The 20,758-nt window shown below is 49.3% G+C and overlaps 1 protein-coding gene across 1 annotated transcript in view; it reads right to left on the bottom strand.

Moving 5' to 3' along the window:
- Positions 1–2,149: 2,149 nt before the first annotated feature.
- The window catches only part of LOC144263810 (class I histocompatibility antigen, F10 alpha chain-like), a 35,533-nt gene continuing 16,924 nt past the window's right edge, over positions 2,150–20,758 (bottom strand). The window contains exons 3-8 of the mRNA XM_077814791.1: positions 13,047–13,322; positions 11,143–11,418; positions 8,811–8,912; positions 8,361–8,393; positions 5,024–5,065; positions 2,150–4,468 (exon numbers count right to left, since the gene is read on the bottom strand). Coding sequence (XP_077670917.1) covers positions 4,464–4,468; positions 5,024–5,065; positions 8,361–8,393; positions 8,811–8,912; positions 11,143–11,418; positions 13,047–13,322 — 734 coding nt within the window. The 3' untranslated portion in view covers positions 2,150–4,463. The remainder of the gene's footprint in view (positions 4,469–5,023; positions 5,066–8,360; positions 8,394–8,810; positions 8,913–11,142; positions 11,419–13,046; positions 13,323–20,758) is intronic.

The raw sequence follows: 20,758 nt of genomic DNA, 5'->3' as shown, positions 1-20,758 counted from the left end.
AGCTCCTGGGAGACCGCAGGGGGGTATGGATGAGCCTGGAGTGGGCTCCGGGGTGGGGGATATGGACAGGGAGCTCCCCAACCAACACCAAGCCCCCCCACCCCCACACCAACTAGTGCAAATCGCTGCCCACGCAGCTCAGACGCTATTCATCTCTTAAAGGAAGATTTGAGGGGGATTTTTGACCTTTCAACGCTGGAGAAATAGGGGTAGTAAGGGTACAAGGCCCTGCCCAGAGTGAGCTGTTTGATGCCAGCTCACGCCCTGCGATGGGCCAGGAATCAGCTCCCTTTTGGGTGAAGGTGCCTGGTTCAGAGGCATCTTTAAGCCCAGCCACCCATGAGCAGAGGGGAAGGCTATACAGTTTGCACTGGCTGCTCCTGTGCTCTCTGCCACCAGGAGAGATGAACCCTGGGCACCAAGCACCCAAATTCCCCAGGGAGGAGCCACCAGCACGTCCCCGTTACACTGTGGTACAATCCAGTCTCACCCCGGAGGTGAGAGTTAAACCCAGCAAGCCCTGCAGGCTGCATGGGACAGGCAGAGGGGCTTGGCCCAGTCTGTGGGCGTCCCTTGAGGGGTCTCCAGGCCATCTGTGTGTCTCACCTGCCGCCCTCCCCAGCCTGCGGTGGGTCCAGGCAGCCCCACGATGGGGGAAGGAACAAGGCAGCTCCCCTGCTGTGCTCCTGAGCCCACGGACAAGGAATGCCAGGGGCAGCTGCAGCATCACTCCCTGGGACAGACCCAGGAACGTCACAGAGCGACTGGACCGGGAGGGAGGACGGACCCGCTGCCCTGGCGTGTCTGCAAGGCTCTGACTGGGCGCCCGTGGGAGTTTGAGTTAAAAGTTGCTTTTGCCGATAAGCAGAAATTATAAGGTTTTGCTGTTGCTAGAGAAATTGCTTTAGCCCATGAGGGGTTACGATTGGTGAGACGTCTAGACATGCTTTGAGTAAAACACTTGGCGAAGAAGGTATTGTAAGAAGAACTCTCATTTTAACTCTATCCGGAGGGTGAGAAAACAAGCTCATTGGAACGTAGCTCGGGGATTCGGCTCAAGGCCAGAACGGCCTAGATTTTTAACCCTTGCATGACCAGACTGTGGAGAAGCCAGAGCCCCAGATGACACAACGCTGACTGGCCATTAGGAGAGGTCTGTCTGCTTTATTGGGAGTGGTGAGCATTAGATGCTCGGTGAGTGTATTCTGCTGATCAGCTGCTGATTGCTAACAAATACATGTACATGTTTAAGAATATTCACAGTGTGATAAAGGCTCTTTCACTGGAAAAAGGTCCTGTTAACCCGTAGAGGGTCACTGCACCCCGAGGGGGAGGAGAGAGCTGTAAATTGTGAGGGCAAAAGAGAAGGTCTTAAGTGGGGTTCCCCAGGGATCTGTTCTGGGTCCAGCGTTTAACATCGTTATTAATGACCTGGATGTAGGTACAGAGAGCAGACTGATCAATGATGCAGATGACACAAAGCTGCGGGGTGGGGGGAAGGATGTTGCCAGCACTTTGGAAGATACAGCTAAAATTCAGAGGGACTTGGATAAACTGGAGAACTGGGCAACAGACGACAAAATGAAATTCAACAAAGACCAATGTGAGGTGCGCCACGTAGGGAAGGAAAACCAGATGCACAAATACAGAATGAGGCAAACTGGCTCGGCAGCAGCGCTGCTGAGAAGGATCTGGGAGTGGTGGTGGGTGGGTGTTTGGTAGTGGAAAGGCTTGAATCGTAAAAGATGAAGAGTTCAGGTGTACTAAGTGTTTCTTTCAAACTCTGATACTGATGGTAAATAAACCACAAATGGCTGAAAAAGTTTTGAATCTGTTTTTCTCTCTCTGTGCAGATACGCCTACAATAACTGTATTTGACAAAACTCACACACAAACCTGTTGCCTGAAAGTATTTTTAATGCTAATAGTTGCATCTATTTGACATTTTTCTAAACATTTTCTCAACGTTTCACATAAATTACATCTTTCTTGGAGACAAGTATCAGGGGGGAGCTGTGTTAGTCTGTATCCCCAAAAACAATGAGGAGTCCGGTGGCACCTTAAAGACTGTTGCCGGCACCCAGTGCCCAGAGGCAAAACAACAGCAGGGGTTCGTTACCTGGTGTGCTTCACTCAATAATCACACGGGGTGGAGAAGCAGAAAAGTTTATTTGCAGCTGCAAACAAGGTGCAGGGAGAACAGAATCTCAAATCCTGCACCCAGAGCAGGTCATTACACACACTTTTATATCCCTTAATGCTACTGCACTACACATCAGCCAATTAAAACTTTACACAAATACTCTGCCTTCCTTATATGGGTTACAACAATGTTTACTTCCTGCAACCGCTAACAAGCATTCCTAGCAACTTAAACAACCAGCACATTCTGTCTGGCCTTGTAGTTCTCTCTCCTATTATCTTTAACTTGGCGTCAGCAAACCTTACACTCTGAGGCATTATCTGCGGCTGCAACATTGTTTTAAGAGCAAAAGAGCTTACTCAAACCAGCCAGGCTTGAATTCTATTAAGGGGGGTTGAGAAGAAGCCCTTCGGCCTTCAGCAGGGAGACTTCCTCGATCCTTATGGCCTTCCATCCCCTCGACTTAACTAGTGGCCATGCCCTGGGGTATCCAACAAGACTCACCGATTTATTTGGGCATAAGCTTTCGTGGGCCCACAAACGCTTATGCCCAAATAAATCGGTTAGTCTTTAAGGTGCCACCAGACTCCTCGTTATCTTTCTTGGAGGTTATTTTTAGGCTATACCATGGCTTGATTTTATTTTTCATTTAATGCACTAAGAATATAAACAATATAGGCCCTGGGTATATTTCACAGCACTGTAGGTGTTCGTTGAACATGGGCACTTGTGGTGTGAAAAATGTTTCTCTTGAATCTGGACCGTGACTATATCTTGACCAAGAAATTTGGACCTTGACAAAAAATAATGATCTATCCCGGCATTAAGGGCTGCTCTGAAGAGGACGGTGATCAAGTGTTCTCCAGGTGCACTGATAGTAGGAGACGGGGGATTTAGGTTAGACATTAGGAAAACTCTCTAGCTCTAAGGACAGTTCAGTGTGGGACAGGTTGTCACAGACTCACAGGCCAGTGCCCTTTTGGCTCCGTATGGCCCCTGGGGGGAACCGGCCTTTAGAGTATTGACCCTACATGAAGTCACACTATTTGGCTCAGGGTTTAAGCTGTAGGCTTCTCCTCCGCCTCCCAGTACCGCCCGTCTGAGCCTCCAGCATGCCTGCCTCTCTCGAGCCTGCAGCGACTCTCAGCCAGGGCAGCACAGAAGGGTTTATTGTACATCTGGAGCAGATTACAAGACCTTCTCAGGGGCGTCCATCTGCGTCTGTCCCTATCCAGGTGGGCTCAGGCCGCTCTTTGTTCCCAGACCAGAAGTGAATCCTCTTTTCTGCGGCCCACCCCATATCACCTCCAAGGCCCCACTTCCATCTGTCTTCTTTCCCGGGAAAACAGGTCTCCAGGTGACTCTCTCTTCAGCTCTTTGTTCTCTCCGCTGCCCATAACTGGCTGGCTCCAAGCTGGGATGGGCCTTCAGGTTTTCAGTCACTAAGTTACAAAGTGTCCAGGCCATGGTCTGGGGTCCAGGCTGCTAGACTGGGTCACACCTGGTCCTCTACAACAACAGACACCCCACCTACCACCTGGGTTAGACATGCAGCACACGGGGGAAACTGAGGCACACAGTATACATATGCAACGTTAGGAAAATACCCCACTTCATCACACAGGTTGCCTAGAGAGGATGTGGAATCCCCGTCGTTGGAGGTTTTTAAGGACAGTTTGGACAAACACCTGTCAGGGATGGTCTAGGTTAACTTGGTGCTGCCTGAGATCAGGGCTGGACTTGATGACCTCTTGAGGGCCCTTCTAGCCCAGCATTTCTATGGCTCTATGAATGGTGAAAAGGACATTAGAGGCACTTACAAACTAAACACAGACACTTATTCCTGTCCAACAGACGTCCTCAGCTGATGATGGCAACAGCGCGACCAGCTGCGAGTAGACCCGCCCATTTACCGTGTTATAATCATGACATTCGGCAGGAAAAAAAGCCGTCCCCACCACAGACGCACAAGCAGTTACTGCTGACAGACCTAGCTCACCGCACCGCCCAGCCAGAGCACGGCGTGCCCACACTGAATGGGGCAAACGCTGAACTCTGATTAACAGAGTTTTTATCCATTAAAATGTTGGAAATTATTTTGTGCAAATAAAACATTATTACAGAAAACTATGACACCTGAAAAGCAAAACATGGTTCAGTGAGCAGAGAGACGAGGCCGGAAATCCCACACGGGACGCTCCAAGTGCCAGAGAAAAGCTAGAGTGGGGTTGACTGGTTCTTGTAGGGAGACAGAGCAGAGCTCATCCGTCTTCCTCTCGGGGGTCCCCTCAGGCCGTGGCACGGACTCCACCAGGCTCAGTTAAGCTGCAGAAGTTAAACACAGGCAACATCTGTCAAAGGGAACCTGCCATCATGTTTTGCAATGACAGTGCACGCTGCGGTCGGGGCGGTCGCCCTAGTGGCTGCAGGGTTCAGTGGACAAAATCTCTAACCCCGCTGACAAAGCTTGTAGCTCCAGGGTCAGAGACCCGCGTTCCTGGAGCCCCAAGTGCTGGGCTCTGTCCCTGCTGCTTCCTCCCTGCAGTTCACTGGAGACTGTTCTCTGAAGCAGCTGGAGTTATCCTTGCAAAAGCTAAGCTCAGCCCACGCTGTGTCAGCAGCCACAGAGAAATCCCTCTCACTAGAGTCTTTCACACCTAAAGTCATCGCAGCGAAAACAAGGGGGATTTGGCTGCAAACCTGTTCCTGCACCCCCAGGAATAAAAGGGAAATAAGAGATTCAGAACTCCCCTGTTCTGCTCCTTGGGGCTGAGGGGACGGGCCAGGGAGACTCAGGGTCCAATGACTTGGACTAGGTCTCTCTCTCCAGAGGCCTCAGTGAGAGCAGTGAACCCCTAGGCTAGAGCCCCCGTCACTTACCCTTGGCAGATAGGTCAGAGCCACTAGATCCTTGGTCGTTTGCTGTGCAGAGGAGGAGGAGAAGAGAGAGTATATTAGCGTCTCTCACAAGGCAGGGTTTCAACGTAGTTAGTAGATACGGGGACTCCTATCCAAAGGGAACAGTCATCACCTGACTCTTCCCGAGCAGTGAGCTGGTTGGTGCACAGACCAGTCTACAGGGCAGCTGCCCTGGATTTCCATTATTCACGTGCGAAAAACGTCACCATTGTAGGGGGACAGCACTGCTCTGTGCTCTTCATGCCTCGTCAGAGCGGGAGCCCAGACTACTCAACATTCAACGGCTGGCAAAGCAGGAGATGCTGGGCTAAGGATACTCCTGCCAAACAACCTCAACTCTGCCTCCTTTGGTCTGTGCCCAGAGGGGTCCCTCACGCAGACCACAGACGTTACCCTCCCCCCGCCAATGAACAGCAATTCCCGCCTTAATCAATGGCGCTGCACCGAACAGTGTGGACGGTATGAAGAGGAATGCGGATTTGGGGCGGTGCTGGGCACACAGACAAGGGCAAGTTTGGTTTGGCATGGTGCTGGTCTACTTCCTGTTCCTATTCCCAGACCCACTGGGGCAGAGTTTGAGTTGCGTGGGAAGCATCATAATTAAGACCTTACCAAATTCACGGTCGGTTTTGGTCAATTTCAGTCACAGGATGTAAAAAATTGTTATTTTCATCATTTCAGCTATTTAAATCTGAAATTTCACATTGTTGTACCTGTAGGGTCCTGACCAAAAAGGGGCTGGGGGGAGGGGGGGCAGCAAGGTTACTGTCGATGGGTCACGGCATTGCCACCCTTACATTTAGGGTGCTGCTGGGGGGGCACTGCCTTCAGGGCTGGGTGCCTGGCCAGCAGCCACCATTCTCTGGCTCCCCAGCTCTGAAGGCAGCACGGAAGTAAGGGTGGCAATACTGTGATCCCCTCCAATAACCTTGCAAACCCCCTCCGCCCCCCACAACCCTCTTCTGGGTCAGGACCCCCAGTTAGAGAAACGCTGGTCTCCCCGGTGAAATCTGTATAGATTTCATGGTCTGTGATGCGTTTTTTATGGCTGTGAATTTGGCCATAATATCTCTGCATATCCTGGTTTGCCAACCTTTGACTTCTGGGAATTAAACACTCCCATTCTGAAAGGACACAGGGAGCCCAGGGCAGGGCTGAGCACCTGCCACCTTAACTCCCCATTAACAAAGTTCTTGCATGTGAATTTCTGTTGTTCTGGAGTAACGAGGAGGAGGGAAGGAGGCACGACTGAGGGCCAGCTGTAGGAGGAAGGGTGGTGCTCTGCGGAGGTTTTGTTGGCACTTCTCAAACCCCCTCCGTTACCTGCTGGGGGACCCCTGAGAGCATAGAGAGAGAGCTGGATGACTACACCCTAGCAGGGCCTGGCAGATCTCTGCACTTTATACTGGCTCTTCATACCAGACATTAGAGGGCCTCAGATGCAGTCAATAATGATTGTAAATATCTCCCATAATTTTAGTCTTGGTCTTGTTGGTAAAGCTAATTACAGGAGACAATTGAGGAGGGGATTTGAACTTGTTGTCATCGAGGCGACAGAGTGGTGCTGATCTGAAGTCAGTGGAAAGACTCCCATTGGCTTCAACAGGCTTTGGATCAGGCCCAGATTTCACAAGCACCAAACCAACTTTCAGGTAAATCAAAAGAAGTGTAACATTAAAAGCAGGTCAGACACCTTCAGGGTCACACTCAGCCACACACAGCACAGCTCTAGGGGGATAATAATTCAGCCCAAAACCACCGTATACATTCCTGACTATCGCCTTGTCTACACTACTGAAATTGGGACCCATGCCCGCAAGCCATGCAGTTCCACCAGAGAGAGCAGGGGTGGAGCAATCGAGGAGATGGGGTTCAGGTGTTTTTAACCCTTGTATCGTCTAGGACTTCCTCGGAGCAAGGTTAGAGAACACGTGTCTACAGCCACGCTACACTACTGAAGACGACCTCTGCTGGGAAAACAACACAGCAGGGCACAGATTATCCAACAAGTTCTTGGAATGTGTTGGAGACAATTTTTCTTTCAGAATGTGGAGAAAGCTATTAGGGGAGAGGCTGTTCTAGATTTGGCTTTGACAAATAGGGAGGAACCGGTTGAGAATTTGAAAGTGGAAGGCAGCTTGGGTGAATGTGATCATGAAATGACAGAATTCATGATTCTAAAGAATGGTAGGAGGGAAAACAACACAATAAAATAATGGATTTCAAGAAGGCAGACTTTAGCAACTCCCTGAGTTTGCTAAGGTAAGATCCCATGGGAAGCAAGTCTAAGGGGAAAAACAGTTCAGGAGAGTTGAAAAGTTCTCAAGGAGACATTATCAAGAGCACAAGTGCAAATTATTCCACTGCACAGGAAAGAAATGAAGGATGGCAAGAGACCACGCTGGCTTAACCAGGAGATCTTCAGTGATCTAAAAATCAAAAGAGAGTCCTACACAAAGTGGAAGCTAGATCAAACTACAAAGGAAAACTGTAAACAAATAACACAAGTATGTAGAGGCAAAATTAGAAAGGCCAAGGTGCATAATGAGATCAAACTAGCTAGAGACATAAAAGGTAACAAGAAAACATTCTACAAATACATTAGAAGCAAGAGGAAGACTAAGGACAGGGTAGGCCCATTAGTCAATGAGGAAGGAAAGACAATAACAGAACATGTGAAAATGGGAAAAGGGCTAAATGATTTTTTTGTTTCAGTTTTCACCCAAACGTGTCATAGCGATTGGATGTCTGACATAGTGAACACCAGTGAAATTGAGGTAGAATCTGAGGCTAAAATAGGGAAAGAACAAGTTAAAAATTATTTAGACAAGTTAGAGGTCTTCAAGTCACCAAGGCCTGATGAAGAGCATCCTAGAATAGTCAAGGAACTGAGAGAGGAGATATCTGAGTCAATAGCTCTGAAAAGTCATGAAAGATGGGAGAGAGGACTGGAAGAGGTGGTTAAGCACTGGAATAAATTGCCTAGAGAGGTTGTGGAATCTCCCTCATTGGAGGGTTTTAAGAGCAGGTTACTCAGGGATGGTCTAGATAATACCTAGTCCTGCCATGAGTGCAGGGAACAGGACGAGGTGTCCTCTCAAGGTCCCTTCCAGTCCTACGATTCTATGGTACTAGAGCAATAGTTGGAGATTTCCCTAAAATCCTCAGTGTAGACAAGGCCTATGAGTGGGAGCGAGGATCTCCTGTCAGTGGCTCCAGGCTAAAATCCACAAGCAAATACTGATGGCCGTTCAGAGGTGGCCACTTGAAAAGAGGTGATGGGTCTCTTGTCACTTACCCTGAGCTACAGCATAGCCATCTCCCTTCTTCCCTGCAGAGAGAGGGCAAATTTCAGTGAATTCAGCTCCCAAGGCAGGAACCGACTCCGATCTGTGTCCACAGCTCAGAAACCGGGCCCCTGGCCCAGCACAGCCCCCTGGCGCTCAGTAATGGACTCAAGGTCCCAGGCGCTCACAATTGGCAGGAGAGAAAGACACAATGAGACAGTTTCCACAGACCTCGGCGCACTGGGTGCTGAGCTCTATGGAAAACCTAGCCCCATATAAACTGTAACCCGCACCCAGTATCTGGGTCTGGCCCTCCAGCAGCTCCCTTTGGGGGTCATTAGCTCAGTCCCGCAATGGGGCAGTTACACCGGACTGACACAGGCTTCTGTACTGCTGTTGCCCTTAGGCGGGTGTGCAGGGCCCGGCAAGTCCAGAGAATCCCCCCATCCCAGGCTCTTTACCTGGGCGTTTCTTTTTCCAGATGACTACTCCTATTATAACACCAATCAGGACAACTGCAGTGATAACTCCAGCCACAGTGGGAATCAGATTGTTATTTGGTTCTGAAATGGAATGGAGAGAATGATCAATGGGGAAAAATCCCCCTCCCCCCACCACTAAAATCCCCCTTTCATCCCACTGCAGGGATCCGTCAGTCAGCTCCCCAAGTTAGGGCTGAGTCCTGCAGCCCTCCACCCCTTCCAGTGCATCCACCATGCATTGCACCCCACCATAGGAAGTCCTGGACACAGTCTCTACCACTTCCAGTCATAATAAATATTTAGCACTTAAACTCGAAGACTTTTATAACATTAACCAATCCTCAGAACTGTGGGAGAGCATGGATGTCAGTATCATCCCTACACGGGAAAGGGGGGAGACTTGCTGAAGATCACACAGTGAGGCAGTGCAAGAGCCAGGAATCGACCCCAGGAATCCTGACTTCCAGCCCCTCCTGCTCTAACCCCCTAACCCCAACTCCCCTTCCAGAGACAGAACCCAGGAGTCCTGGCTCCCAGCCCCTAACCCCCCTTGACCATGCTGACTTTCATGACTAATGGAACAGTGGGAATCTGGTGCCAAACTGGAAACTGACTTCAAAGCTCTGGATTTCTCTGCCATGAATGGAGTTACAGACACAATGCGTGTTTTTTGAGGGGGCAGGAAGTAAAGAGGGGAGGACAGAAATATTAATACTGTTTTTGGTTTATATAAACCTGTTAAACCCCGAGTTCTGTACACACTTTCAGTTTCATTAATCAGCTTCTCCTGTTGTCTGAAAGAGCCACATGATAATACAGCAAAAAGAAAAATATTTCGAAGAGAATAAGGAAATGTGGGTTATGACACAAAAATTGGCAGGGGACGTGGTAGCAGGATTTTGATGTGAAACCATCTGCTGACGAGAGTCCCGGTGCAGGCTGCCCTCTCAGAAATTGTTTGCACTTCCAAATGCTGCATTTTTGCACATCCCATTTAACCAAGCAAAAATATGGCTGGAAGGCAGCTCCATCTGTAATAAATTATTTTTAGACTTTCTTGTGCTAGGGGCATAGGAGACTCTCCCCCGTGATGCAGGGCTCTAATCTGCCTCCTCGCTCCATTCCAAGGCCACACCTCCCTTCCAGCATCACTGCGCACAGAAACAAGTTGCTCCCAACATTAAACCTCTCTCTCTGGCCACATGGGCAAGAATGAAGGGCCCGTAGAGCCGTGTTTCTGAGAACCTGCTGAATCAGAGGACCGGAAGGGACCTCGAGAGGTCATCTAGTCCCGTCCCCTGCACTCATGGCAGGACCACAAGTGCATGAAGTTGAGACCGATGTGGAAGTATATAAAGGGAATTTGGATGCAGGCCTCTGAAATGAACAGAAGTCAGGCTAACTCTAGCTTTAATAACGCAAGATTTGTAGAAGCGGGGATAGTGCAAAGCGAGTGGAAAAGAACTGTGAAAGAGGCTGTTGTGACCTTGTATTAGATAAGAATAGAACATAGACTATAAGAGAAATTGAGCAAAATGAGATATCATGAAGGAATATGTATAAACAATATGCAGCTGTTGCTTATTATTGTCTGTAATAAAGGTATAAATACTTGCTCTAATTGTTTATCTGTAGAGAGACCTGTCTAGGTGTGGGAAACCCTGTGTCCTAGGGCACTCTCTCCCTCTGTGCAATTGCTTGAGATAATAAAGTGTACCTGACTTGCTGCACCCAACCTGAGAGAGAGAACTGTGTTTTTCTCTGACACCGGGCTGCAAGCTGAAGCAAGACCAATTCTGTCTGGAAATAAGGGGCAGATTTGAGCTTCCCCTGGGATGTGGTAAATTCTCCATCCCTTGGAGACTTTACACCTGGAATGGGCATCTCTTTCTGAAGGATGAGCTCTAGTTTGCTCACAGATGACCAGACTGGATGCTGGGGTCCCTGGTGTGATTCCCCCCTGCCCTGGGCTATGCAGGAGCTCAGATCAGATGATTAGAATGGTCCCTTCAGGCCTTAATGTCCGATTACTAATCTTCTCCCTTCAGAGACAGTGTATTGCTGAGATGTATCGAACAGCCCCAGAGGCAGCAAACTGGAGAGCAAGGCATGAGCCCCAGGCACTGTGGGTCCCAACTCTAGCACAAGAACTTGATGCAGAGGGACAGGGCCAAAGGGGACAGGGCCTCACAGACCCTGAGGAAATTCCAGCTTCAGCCTATAAATCCAAATGAGAATTTTTCAGGGGTTGAGTTTAATGGATTCCCCCTCTCCCACAAGGAAAAAAGAGACACACACACAAATGCCTTACCCCAGGAGACGGAGAGTGGCTCTGATAGGCTTTCATGCTCCACGTGACATGAATAATGGCCTTTGATCTTGGGATCAATCTCCATTGTCACCCAGGTCTGGTAGGTCCCGTCCCCACTGGGTAGGATGCCTTCAGAGTAGGTCTCCTGCTGTCTGCTCTCCCCATTTCTCAGCCAGGTCACGGTGATGTCCCGGGGGTAGAACCCACTGACCTTACAGGAGAGGGTGGTGAGGCCGTCATGAGATGACCTGTCGCTCACTCTAGCTGTTGGGCGCACTGGGAAAAAGAAGAAACTGAAGTTAGTTATTTTCAAGCTCTAATCCAGGCAGCCTTTGCTGGAGCTTTGCAGCATGAAATTCTGAGACCCCAGGAGTGGGAGAGGACGAAAGTCCATGAGACGGAATCCCTCTGATGAGAGAGAGCCACCATGTTAGAGAATTCCTGTGCCCAATTCACAGCATCAGCAACGGTGAACCACAAATCCAGGTCCCTGACCTGGCCTCTGCTCCCAACCACAGTGACACAAGTACCTTGAAAGGCTTCACTAAGCTCCAGATACAGGTGTCAATCATGTGCTAGGTTTGTGCCCATCTCCTCTCAGTCCCTGGATATGAAAGAGAGAATAATCTTGCCCTGGCCAGGGAGCAAAAAAATGAACTAGATAAAATGACCAATTAAAGATGGAAAGGGCCCATTAAACAAAAAGTGACAGTGCTAAATTGCCCCTCAAATTAACTAATATTAATTGGCTAATTTCTTGTAGGTTGTTACCAAATCTATTTACCCCAATATTATGGATTTCAAATGCATTTACTCTTATGTTGAAAAATCAGTTTCCCAGCCCGTTGGCACTGAAATATACATTAGACTGCTGTGTATGGCTTTTACTTCTTGGCATTTGTAAAGATGGCAATTGTCAAGATAATGTTCTGCTGAGGTTCCTGAGAGAAATAAGTAACTAGTATGTTGCAAAAAACTGGGTACAAATTTCAAGTAACTTTGAACAGGAAGTGCAAACTGTTTGGGAAGGGAAAGATTAGGGTGTGTAATGATGCTAACTAATCTGGGAAATGTGTGTACATGGTAACACACAAGGTACATATGTGGGTAATAGCGAGTTAACATTTTGAAGCAGACTACGCTGCAACTGTCCTCCTGAGTCGGAGTGGTAAAGCATTTAACCTCTTCCCTTCTATGTTTGTGCTGATTAATCTTTTCTGAAAAAGCTTTGATAAATTTGAGTGTGATTATCAGATGTCTTATTGATAAAAGAATCAAGGAATAAGTAAGAGGGTGTTGCAGCAAAGGTAGGTCTTGAGGGGGAAAACTTTAAGGACAAGGGGTGCCTTCTTCCAGATTAGTATGGGGAGGGCAATTCCACATGTAGGGGATGGCATGGAAGAAAGCACATAAATGACTGTGGGAGAAGTTTGGACAAAGGCAACAAGAACAAAGCTACCGTCATTGGTGGAACACAGGGGCTGGGGGTAACACAAGAAAATATGATGGTGCAGACAGTGAATGAGGAAGAATTACATGGTGAATGAAGCTGGTGTCCAGAGAAGTGGTGGCTCTTCCATAATTAAGTAAAGTGCTCTAACATGCACACGCATTGGCAGATTGCCTTGATAACTGCTGTGTCACACCAGGGGAAGAGCTAGAATGTGTGCTGCAAATTTGGGCTCATTTGATCAGCTTCTCTACAGTGAGCTGCTTTTAACATTTTCAATTTCTTATCTTTTTTTCCAGCAGCGCTGGCGGGGAAGGGGTTCTTTCCCCACCCATCCCTGGTGCAAGGTTCGCTGAATTGCCCCTTACTCCCCTGCTCCATTTTGGAACTGGGGCTGGGGAATGGAGATGTAACTTGTAGTGACCTCTTGGGTGGGGCTTGTCCCCCATCTTACCTTTCCTCTGCAGAGTCTCCTTCCCGTACTCTAGAGAACTCCTTAGCCAGGGAATACATTTCTCCTCCAGGTAGCGTTTCCACCGCTGGTTGTCAAGTACTTCAGCATCCCATCTCCTCTTGGAGATCTGAGCCCCAATATCTGCTGCTACCCAAGTCATGGTCTCCTTATCGAAGGTAAGAAAGTCGCGTCCGTCATATGAATCCTGGTAAAACCCCCAAGTGGTGTTGTCTTCCCGGAGATCACAGCCGTATATCGTCTGGATAATGTGAAACCCTGAAACACAGCTGAGGGTCAGCAGCAGCCTCTCTCTGAAATCTCACCAAGACCCCATTGCAGGTAGACCACTGGGTCCTCCCCTTGCTACTGGGCCCTCCCTCCCCTGAGAAATGGGGTTCCCACTTATGCTGCTGGGTCCTACACCCTCCCAGCTCCTTTCAGGAGGGAAGCCAAACCCACAGGGGGCCCACGCTCCATCTGTTGGGTCTTTGTACACTAAAGACCCCTCACTATAGAGAGCTCACAACCTTCAAGGATCACCTCACTGCTGCTTGTTCTTGTATGTTCCCTGAGATTCCACCACCGCCCTAGGGAACGCATTCCAGTGTTTCACCACCCTCCTAGTGAAAAAGTTTTTCCTAATATCCAACCTAAACCTCCTCCACTGCAATTTGAGACCATTACTCCTTGTTCTGTCATCTGCCACCACTGAGAATAGTCTAGAACCATCCTCTTTGGAACCCCCTTTCAAGTAGTTGAAAGCAGCTATCAAATCCCCCCTCATTCTTCTCTTCCACAGACTAAACAATCCCAGTTCCCTCAGCCTCTCCTCATAAGTCATGTGTTCCAGTCCCCTAATCATTTTTGTTGCCCTCCGCTGGATGCTTTCCAATTTTTCCACATCCTTCTTGTAGTCTGGGGCCCAAAATTGGACAGAGGACTCCAGATGAGGCCTCACCAATGTCGAATAGAGGGGAACGATCACGTCCCTCGATCTGCTGGCAATGCCCCTACATATACATCCCAAAATGCCATTGGCCTTCTTGGCAACAAGGGCACACTGTTGACTCATATCCAGCTTCTCGTCTACTGTAACCCCTAGGTCCTTTTCTGCAGAACTGCTGCCTAGCCATTCGGTCCCTAGACTGTAGCGATGCATGGGATTCTTCCATCCTAAGTGCAGGACTCTGCACTTGTCCTTGTTGAACCTCATCAGATTTCTTTTGGCCCAATCCTCCAATTTGTCTAGGTCCCTCTGTATCGTATCCCTACCCTTCAGCGTATCTACCTCTCCTCCCAGTTTAGTGTCATCCGCAAACTTGCTGAGGGTGCAATCCACACCATCCTCCAGATCATTTATGAAGATATTGAACAAAACCGGCCCGAGGACCAATTTTCTATCCACCATATAGTCCATATTGCAGAGGTCTATCCCCTCCAGCTCTCTTCTGCTCTCTGAGGAGTCCCCCAGTTCTGGTAATCAGGGTCATTCTGGAGAAGAGAGAGAGTTCGGGGTGTCTATACCCCACTCTCTCCTGCTCTGGTTGTATTAATTTTGCAGGATCCTCAGGGTGACTTGGTCCCCCACCTCCTCCATTCACATTACCCGCATGTCCCTGTAGGGAAGGGGTACAGGAGATCTGTCCCCCACACTAACTTCTGCTCTGGTTTAATGACCTCACGAATCCCCAGGGTCCCTCTGTTTCCCTGCCCCATCTTCCCCATGCCTCCAGCTCAATCTAGGAACGGCAAAGCACCAACTTCGGATGCTTGGCCTCTTTTTCACACGGCCACTGTCTCAAGGTGATTCCCTGTAAGGATCAGGCCATTGACGGCCTTTAGTTCAACTGGCCACCATTTTCCCACAGCCAGGCTAATCTTCACAACAATGGCCCCCATCTCGCACACAGCCAAGAGCAGACTCAGTTAATACAGCCACCCCCGGCCTGACAGGAGGCAGGGAGGGAGACTAGGGGGGAGGGAAGAGAGATGGGGACAGGAAGGAGAATTTAGGAGAGAGGGAGGGAGGCTGTGGTGAACAGAGAACACTGTGAGGATCACGAGGAAGACTGAAACGCGTGGGGAACGGATCAGACCCCTCGCTTGGCAAACAGGGCAGAATGTGGGGGCACAAAAATACCCCACACAGGGTCCCAAGTATTTACACCCCTCCCCCATCATGCATTAGATACACCGAGGTAAATGCCTAGATTTTCAGCAATCACTAGTGATTTTGGGTGCCCAACTGAGACCTTTTAAAGGGGCCTGATCAGAACATGGGGGCACCCGGCCGCTGAATCTCAGACACCCAAAAAATCACGAATCACGTTTGGAAAAACGTCGGCCAAGGGATTAAAATACCACTTGGGGTCACAGCCACAGGTGAGAGCCGAGCCCACTGAGCTGTGTCCCTGAACCATGCCCCAGGCTTGGGCAAAAACCGGTTACTAACCTTCCTGTGACGGCTGTTCTCAGAGCTGTGCTGCACACGTCCATTCCACGCTAGGTGTGCGGGCCCCGCACACAGTCGCCAGAAATTTCTCTCTCAGTGGTACCCGTCAGGTCGCCTCTCGTGCCCTCTGGTACCATGCGCTCATGGCGCAGTATAAGAGGACCAGTCGACCCCGCACCTTCTCAGTTCCTTGTTGCCAGCAACTCCAACAGAGGAGGAGGATGGTGGCTCGTGGAATGGACGTTTGCAACACGTCTCTAAGACCAAGAGTTACAGAATGGTTAGTAACCATTTTTTCTTCTTCAACTGCTTGCACACGTTCATGCCACGTTCGGTGACTCCCTTGCAGTACCGTAAGAGGTGGGCCAACCAAAGCCAGTGTCCTCTCTAGCTTGCTGGGTGATGGCGTAGTTGGAAGAAAAAGTGTGTCCTGACGCCCAGGTCGCTGCTTTACAAATGTCCTGGATCAAGCCTGGGCCATGAACACCACGGAGGAAGCTTGTGCTCTCATAGAACGGGCCGCCGGGAAGGCAGGTGGTGGGACACCTGCCTGCTCGTACCACATGTGAATACACAGTGTGATCCACAATGAAATTCTCTGAGCTGAAATGGGTGGGGCTTTCATCCTATCAGCTGCTGCCACAAAGAGCTGTGTGGATTTATGGATCGACTTTCTATATAGTCATTTCTACACAGAACACTAGGATGCCCTGCCTAACATCCAAGAGTATGGAGATGTCTTTCCTCCCTATTCTTGTGCAGCTTCGGGAAGAAAATGGGCAGGAAAATAGCCTGATTACTAGGAAACTCCAAGACTACCTTCAGGAGGAACAAGGGTGGGGGCAACCCTTGTCATTAAAGAACACTGTATACGGAGATTTTGACATAAGAGCTCTGATCTCCGAGTCCCTCCTGACTGAGGTAATTGCTACCAGAAAGGCGACCTTCCAGGAAAGGTACAACAGAGGGCACAATGCCAGTGGCTCAAAGGGAGGCCCTGTGAGCTCTGACAGGACCATGTTTAAGTCCCCCAGGGGGATGGTGTCAGGGCTGATTCCCCACTCTGGCACTTCGAGTGCAGAAGGTGGGGGCCTGCAAGGACTCTAAAAATTAATACTGGCCACTCCATGCTGGTAATGCTGCCACCACCCAAGTGAAAATCTGCCTTTTGCCAATCCAGAAAAAGTCACTTGGGAAGATTTTCTGGGGCCCCTCGGCTTTTCCACCCCTTCCTCGGGGAAGCCGAGAAAGGAAACAAAAGAAAAGGGGAACCCAGCTGTTGTATTGGCAGATTAAGATATGCACAACCTCCTCACCTCAAAAGACATAGAAATCCAATCATGTTCTTAAAAAAAGGAAATTTTATTAAAAAAGAAAAAAGAAAGAAAACACGTTTGGAAAACTTAAGTTATTGCTAGATCTTAAAAGAGCAACCGCAAGGATTAATCACCGAGAGTAGCTTTCTTGGGGTCCAGCTTAAAGGTTACAACAAAACAAAAGCACCTGGGGTCAGCAGAGAGGAGTCCACAAGCCATAAAAAGAGACAAGCCTAATCGCGTCTACCTGACCATTTCCTGTTCTACTTCCATATCTGTGGTTCCAAATGAGTAGTTTCTAGGTATGATCCAGATGACTTTTCACACCTGACCCAGAGCTTTTTACAGCATGACTGCTGCCCTGTCCCTCTGCAGCCGAGAGAACAAAAGACCCACACACCCAGCAGTCTTTCCCAATTTGAGAGGGTACAGCTTCCTTATTGGTTCCCCTGGTCAGGTGCCAACTCATTTGACGTTTACCTCTTAACCCTTCACAGGAAAGGCAATTAGGGTGCAGCGGCTAAGGAGGATTCTAAGGCTAACTGAATGGTTGGGGAGTTACATAAGGGTGCTACCCACCCTCATTTATCACAGACGGGTTCCCAGATTCGCGGATAAAGCCTTTCAGGAAGTGAAGGGACATTTCATGTGAAAAAACTGACCACCCACCCACCCGCCTGGGGGTAGAATGCGGAGATGGCGGCTAGGTGCACCTCAGCAGATGGAATCGCTAGACCTGGCTGTTCCCAGACTGTTCTGGAGAATCTGCTTCATCTGAGAGATGACTCAGTCGGTGAGAGGCAGGGGTGCCAGCACAGGGGGACCGAGGGGCCATGGCCCCGCCACTTCAGCAGCAGGGGGGAGGGGGCAGAGCCTCAAGAGAAGAGGCGGAGCATGGGGGGGCATCAGGGGAAGAGGCGGAGTCACAGTTTCAGCACCGGTGCCCCCCCACTCATAGGGAGGTTCTGGCACCCCCGTGAGAGGCCTTGCTGGGTCAACCAAATGGAGAAACGCTTCCACTCAGGGAGGTAAGTAGCTCTGGTAAATGGTTTCCGACTGCCTAGCAAGACCTAGCAGACCTGCTCCGCACAGGCCAGTTCTGCAGGCTTCACCATGGAGCTGTCAGGCAGATGGAGCATCTGGCCGTGATCTTGCGAGATCAGGTTCAGAAGGGGAGGGAGCGGCATTGGAGTAGCTACTGACAGGTCTAGAAATAAGCCAGACTCGTGCTGACGTGGCCAGGCTGAGGCTATGAGAATAACCTTCGCCCCTGACCTCAGCAAGACCTTGTGCACAAAAGGAATGGGGGGGAAGGCGCAGAACAGGTGCTTTCTCCAAGGGAGTAAGAAGGCATCTGCGAGCGAGCCCAGGTTGCAGTCATGCAGACAGCAGAACTGCTGACATTTCCCCTTCCTGTCTGGTTGTGAACAGTTCTACGAGGGGAGCACCCCACCACTGGAAAATGGTCCTTGCTATGTCGGGGCATAGGGACCATTCACAGTGAGAAGAGCTGATCTGCCAGCTCATTCTGGGCTCCCGAAAGGTGAGAAGCTTCGAGGTGGCTCGAGTGCTTTATGAAGAACTCCCACAAGCAAATGGCCTCCTGACACGGGGAAGAAGAGCGGGCCGCTCTCTGCCTGTCGATGTAAAACATGGCTGCCATATTCTCTGTAAGAACTTGCACCACCTTGCTTGCGATGGGGGGTAAGAACACCTGACGTGCTAGGCGGACCGCCCTGAGCTCTCTGATGTTCATCCGTAGCAAGACTTCCTGCTGGGACCACCGACCTTGTGTCCTGAGGTGCCTGAGATGGGCAGGCACTATGAGCACCGAGTCCAAATGATGGCTGTTTGGCCAGTACACCAAGGCCAGCCAAGCCTGAAGGGGTCTGAGGTGCAACCTCACATATCGCACCACGTATATGTAGAAGGCCTTGTGACCCAACAGCCTGGGAGGGCCTTGACCTGTGACGACACTGACTGGAAGTGGGCTTCTGGGAGGAAGGCCCTGGCCTGGGTATAATAGAGCACTGCTTCAATAAACTTCTGCTCGTTTATCAGCAGGCCCAGTGCTCGAAAGGTTGCTTGGACGAGGTGGATACTGGCTTTTACCTGGCACTTGGACTGGCCCTTGACCAGCCAGTCACTGAGATACGGATACACCTGCACCCCTCACCTTCTCAGGAAGGCTGCCACTATTACCATGCATTTCATAAAGACCCCTTTGGCTGCTGACAGGATGAACAGGAGGATGGTAAACTGGTAATGAGCCTGGTTCACAACAGTCTTGAGAAACCTTCTGTGGTCTCAGAAAATAGAGATGTAGAAATAGGCATCTTTCAAATCGAGGGCAGCGTACCCATCCCCTGGATCCAGGGAAGGAATGATGGAGGCCAGGGAGACAATGCACAACTTCAGCCTTTGAGGTGTTGCAGGGCTAGAATGGGTCAGAGACGCCCTTTGACACTCAGGATTAATGAATTGTGATTTTGCTCTCCATATGCTTTATGGAAATACGCTTATGAATGTGAATATGATGTATCTGGAATATGCTTTACGCAAAAGGGCTCTTGTATGATGTCATTAGAAAGCTTGTAATCTACTGAGTGTGTTCATCCTATTTGTTTGCATGTATTATTTCTATGTCTGGAGTTGGGGAAATAAGATATAAACTTGTATCACAGTTGTAGTCATACCAGGTGAGGGCCGTCAATGGGGCATTAGGAACTTGAGGGCTCCAATTAATTAGAACAATTGATGGTAAATGGTTTATCTACCTGAAAGCCTTCCTGTGTACCTGGGGGACAACTCAGGAGGAATGACAGGTTTCAGAGTAACAGCCGTGTTAGTCTGTCTTCGCAAAAAGAAAAGGAGCACTTGTGGCACCTTAGAGACTAACCAATTTATTTGAGCATGAGCTTTCGTGAGCTACAGCTCACTTCATCAGATGCATATCCGATGAAGTGAGCTGTAGCTCACGAAAGCTCATGCTCAAATAAATTGGTTAGTCTCTAAGGTGCCACAAGTATTCCTTTTCTTTTTCCAGGAGGAATGGAGACTTGAGGTCTCAGAGACAGGTGACCATGTTACCCGGTCATGAAATCTATCTTAAATCTGGTACTTTCCCATTTAGCAGGAGGGGCGGGGACCCAGAGACACACAAGATTCCCGCCTTGTGCCAAAGTTATAAAATGGGGTGCCAGTCATGAGAAAACCCCTGCTTATCACCCGAGATGTCTGCTGGATCTAACAAAGACTGTACCAGGGGAAAAGGACTGGGCCCAGACGAGGAAAGAGTCCAGTCTGTGAAGTAAACTTATTGGAACATCTTTGAGGGTGAGATATTTCCTGTAATCAGTTTCTTAATGTATTAGGCTTAGACTTGCGTGTTTTGTTTCATTTTGTTCTGTCTGTTATTATTTGAAATCACTTAAATCCTACCTTTTATACTTAATAAAATCACTGTTGTTTTTTAATAAACGCAGAGTAGGTGATTAATACCTGGAGGAGCAAACAGCTGTGCATATCTCGCTATCAGTGTTATAGGGTTCGGACAATTTATGAATTTACCCTGTATAAGCATTATACAGAGTAAAACAGATTTATCTGGGGTTTGGATCCCATTGGGAACTGGGTGTCTGGGCACTGGAGACAGGTAACCTGCAGAACAGCTTTCAGCTAAAGCCTGCAGCTTTGGGAGCGTGGCCCAGACCCTGGGTCTATGTAAACAGACTAGCATGTCTGCTCAACAAGACAGGGTTCTGGAATTCCCAAGCTGGCAGGGAAAACTGGCTCAGAGATGATTTCAGTATATCAGTGACAGTCCCAAGGGGATCTCTGTGACAGAATCCATCACAGGAATAACAGGAGTGAAACCCTTTCCCTCTTAAGTTCCAAGGCACCTCCTTCATGGCTCCGAGCCACAGAAGGACTTGCACCTCCTG

Source organism: Eretmochelys imbricata, chromosome 4, assembly GCF_965152235.1.
Source record: "Eretmochelys imbricata isolate rEreImb1 chromosome 4, rEreImb1.hap1, whole genome shotgun sequence".
NCBI classification, from domain to species: Eukaryota; Metazoa; Chordata; order Testudines; family Cheloniidae; genus Eretmochelys; species Eretmochelys imbricata.
This window is presented reverse-complemented; position numbering and strand designations above follow the sequence as displayed.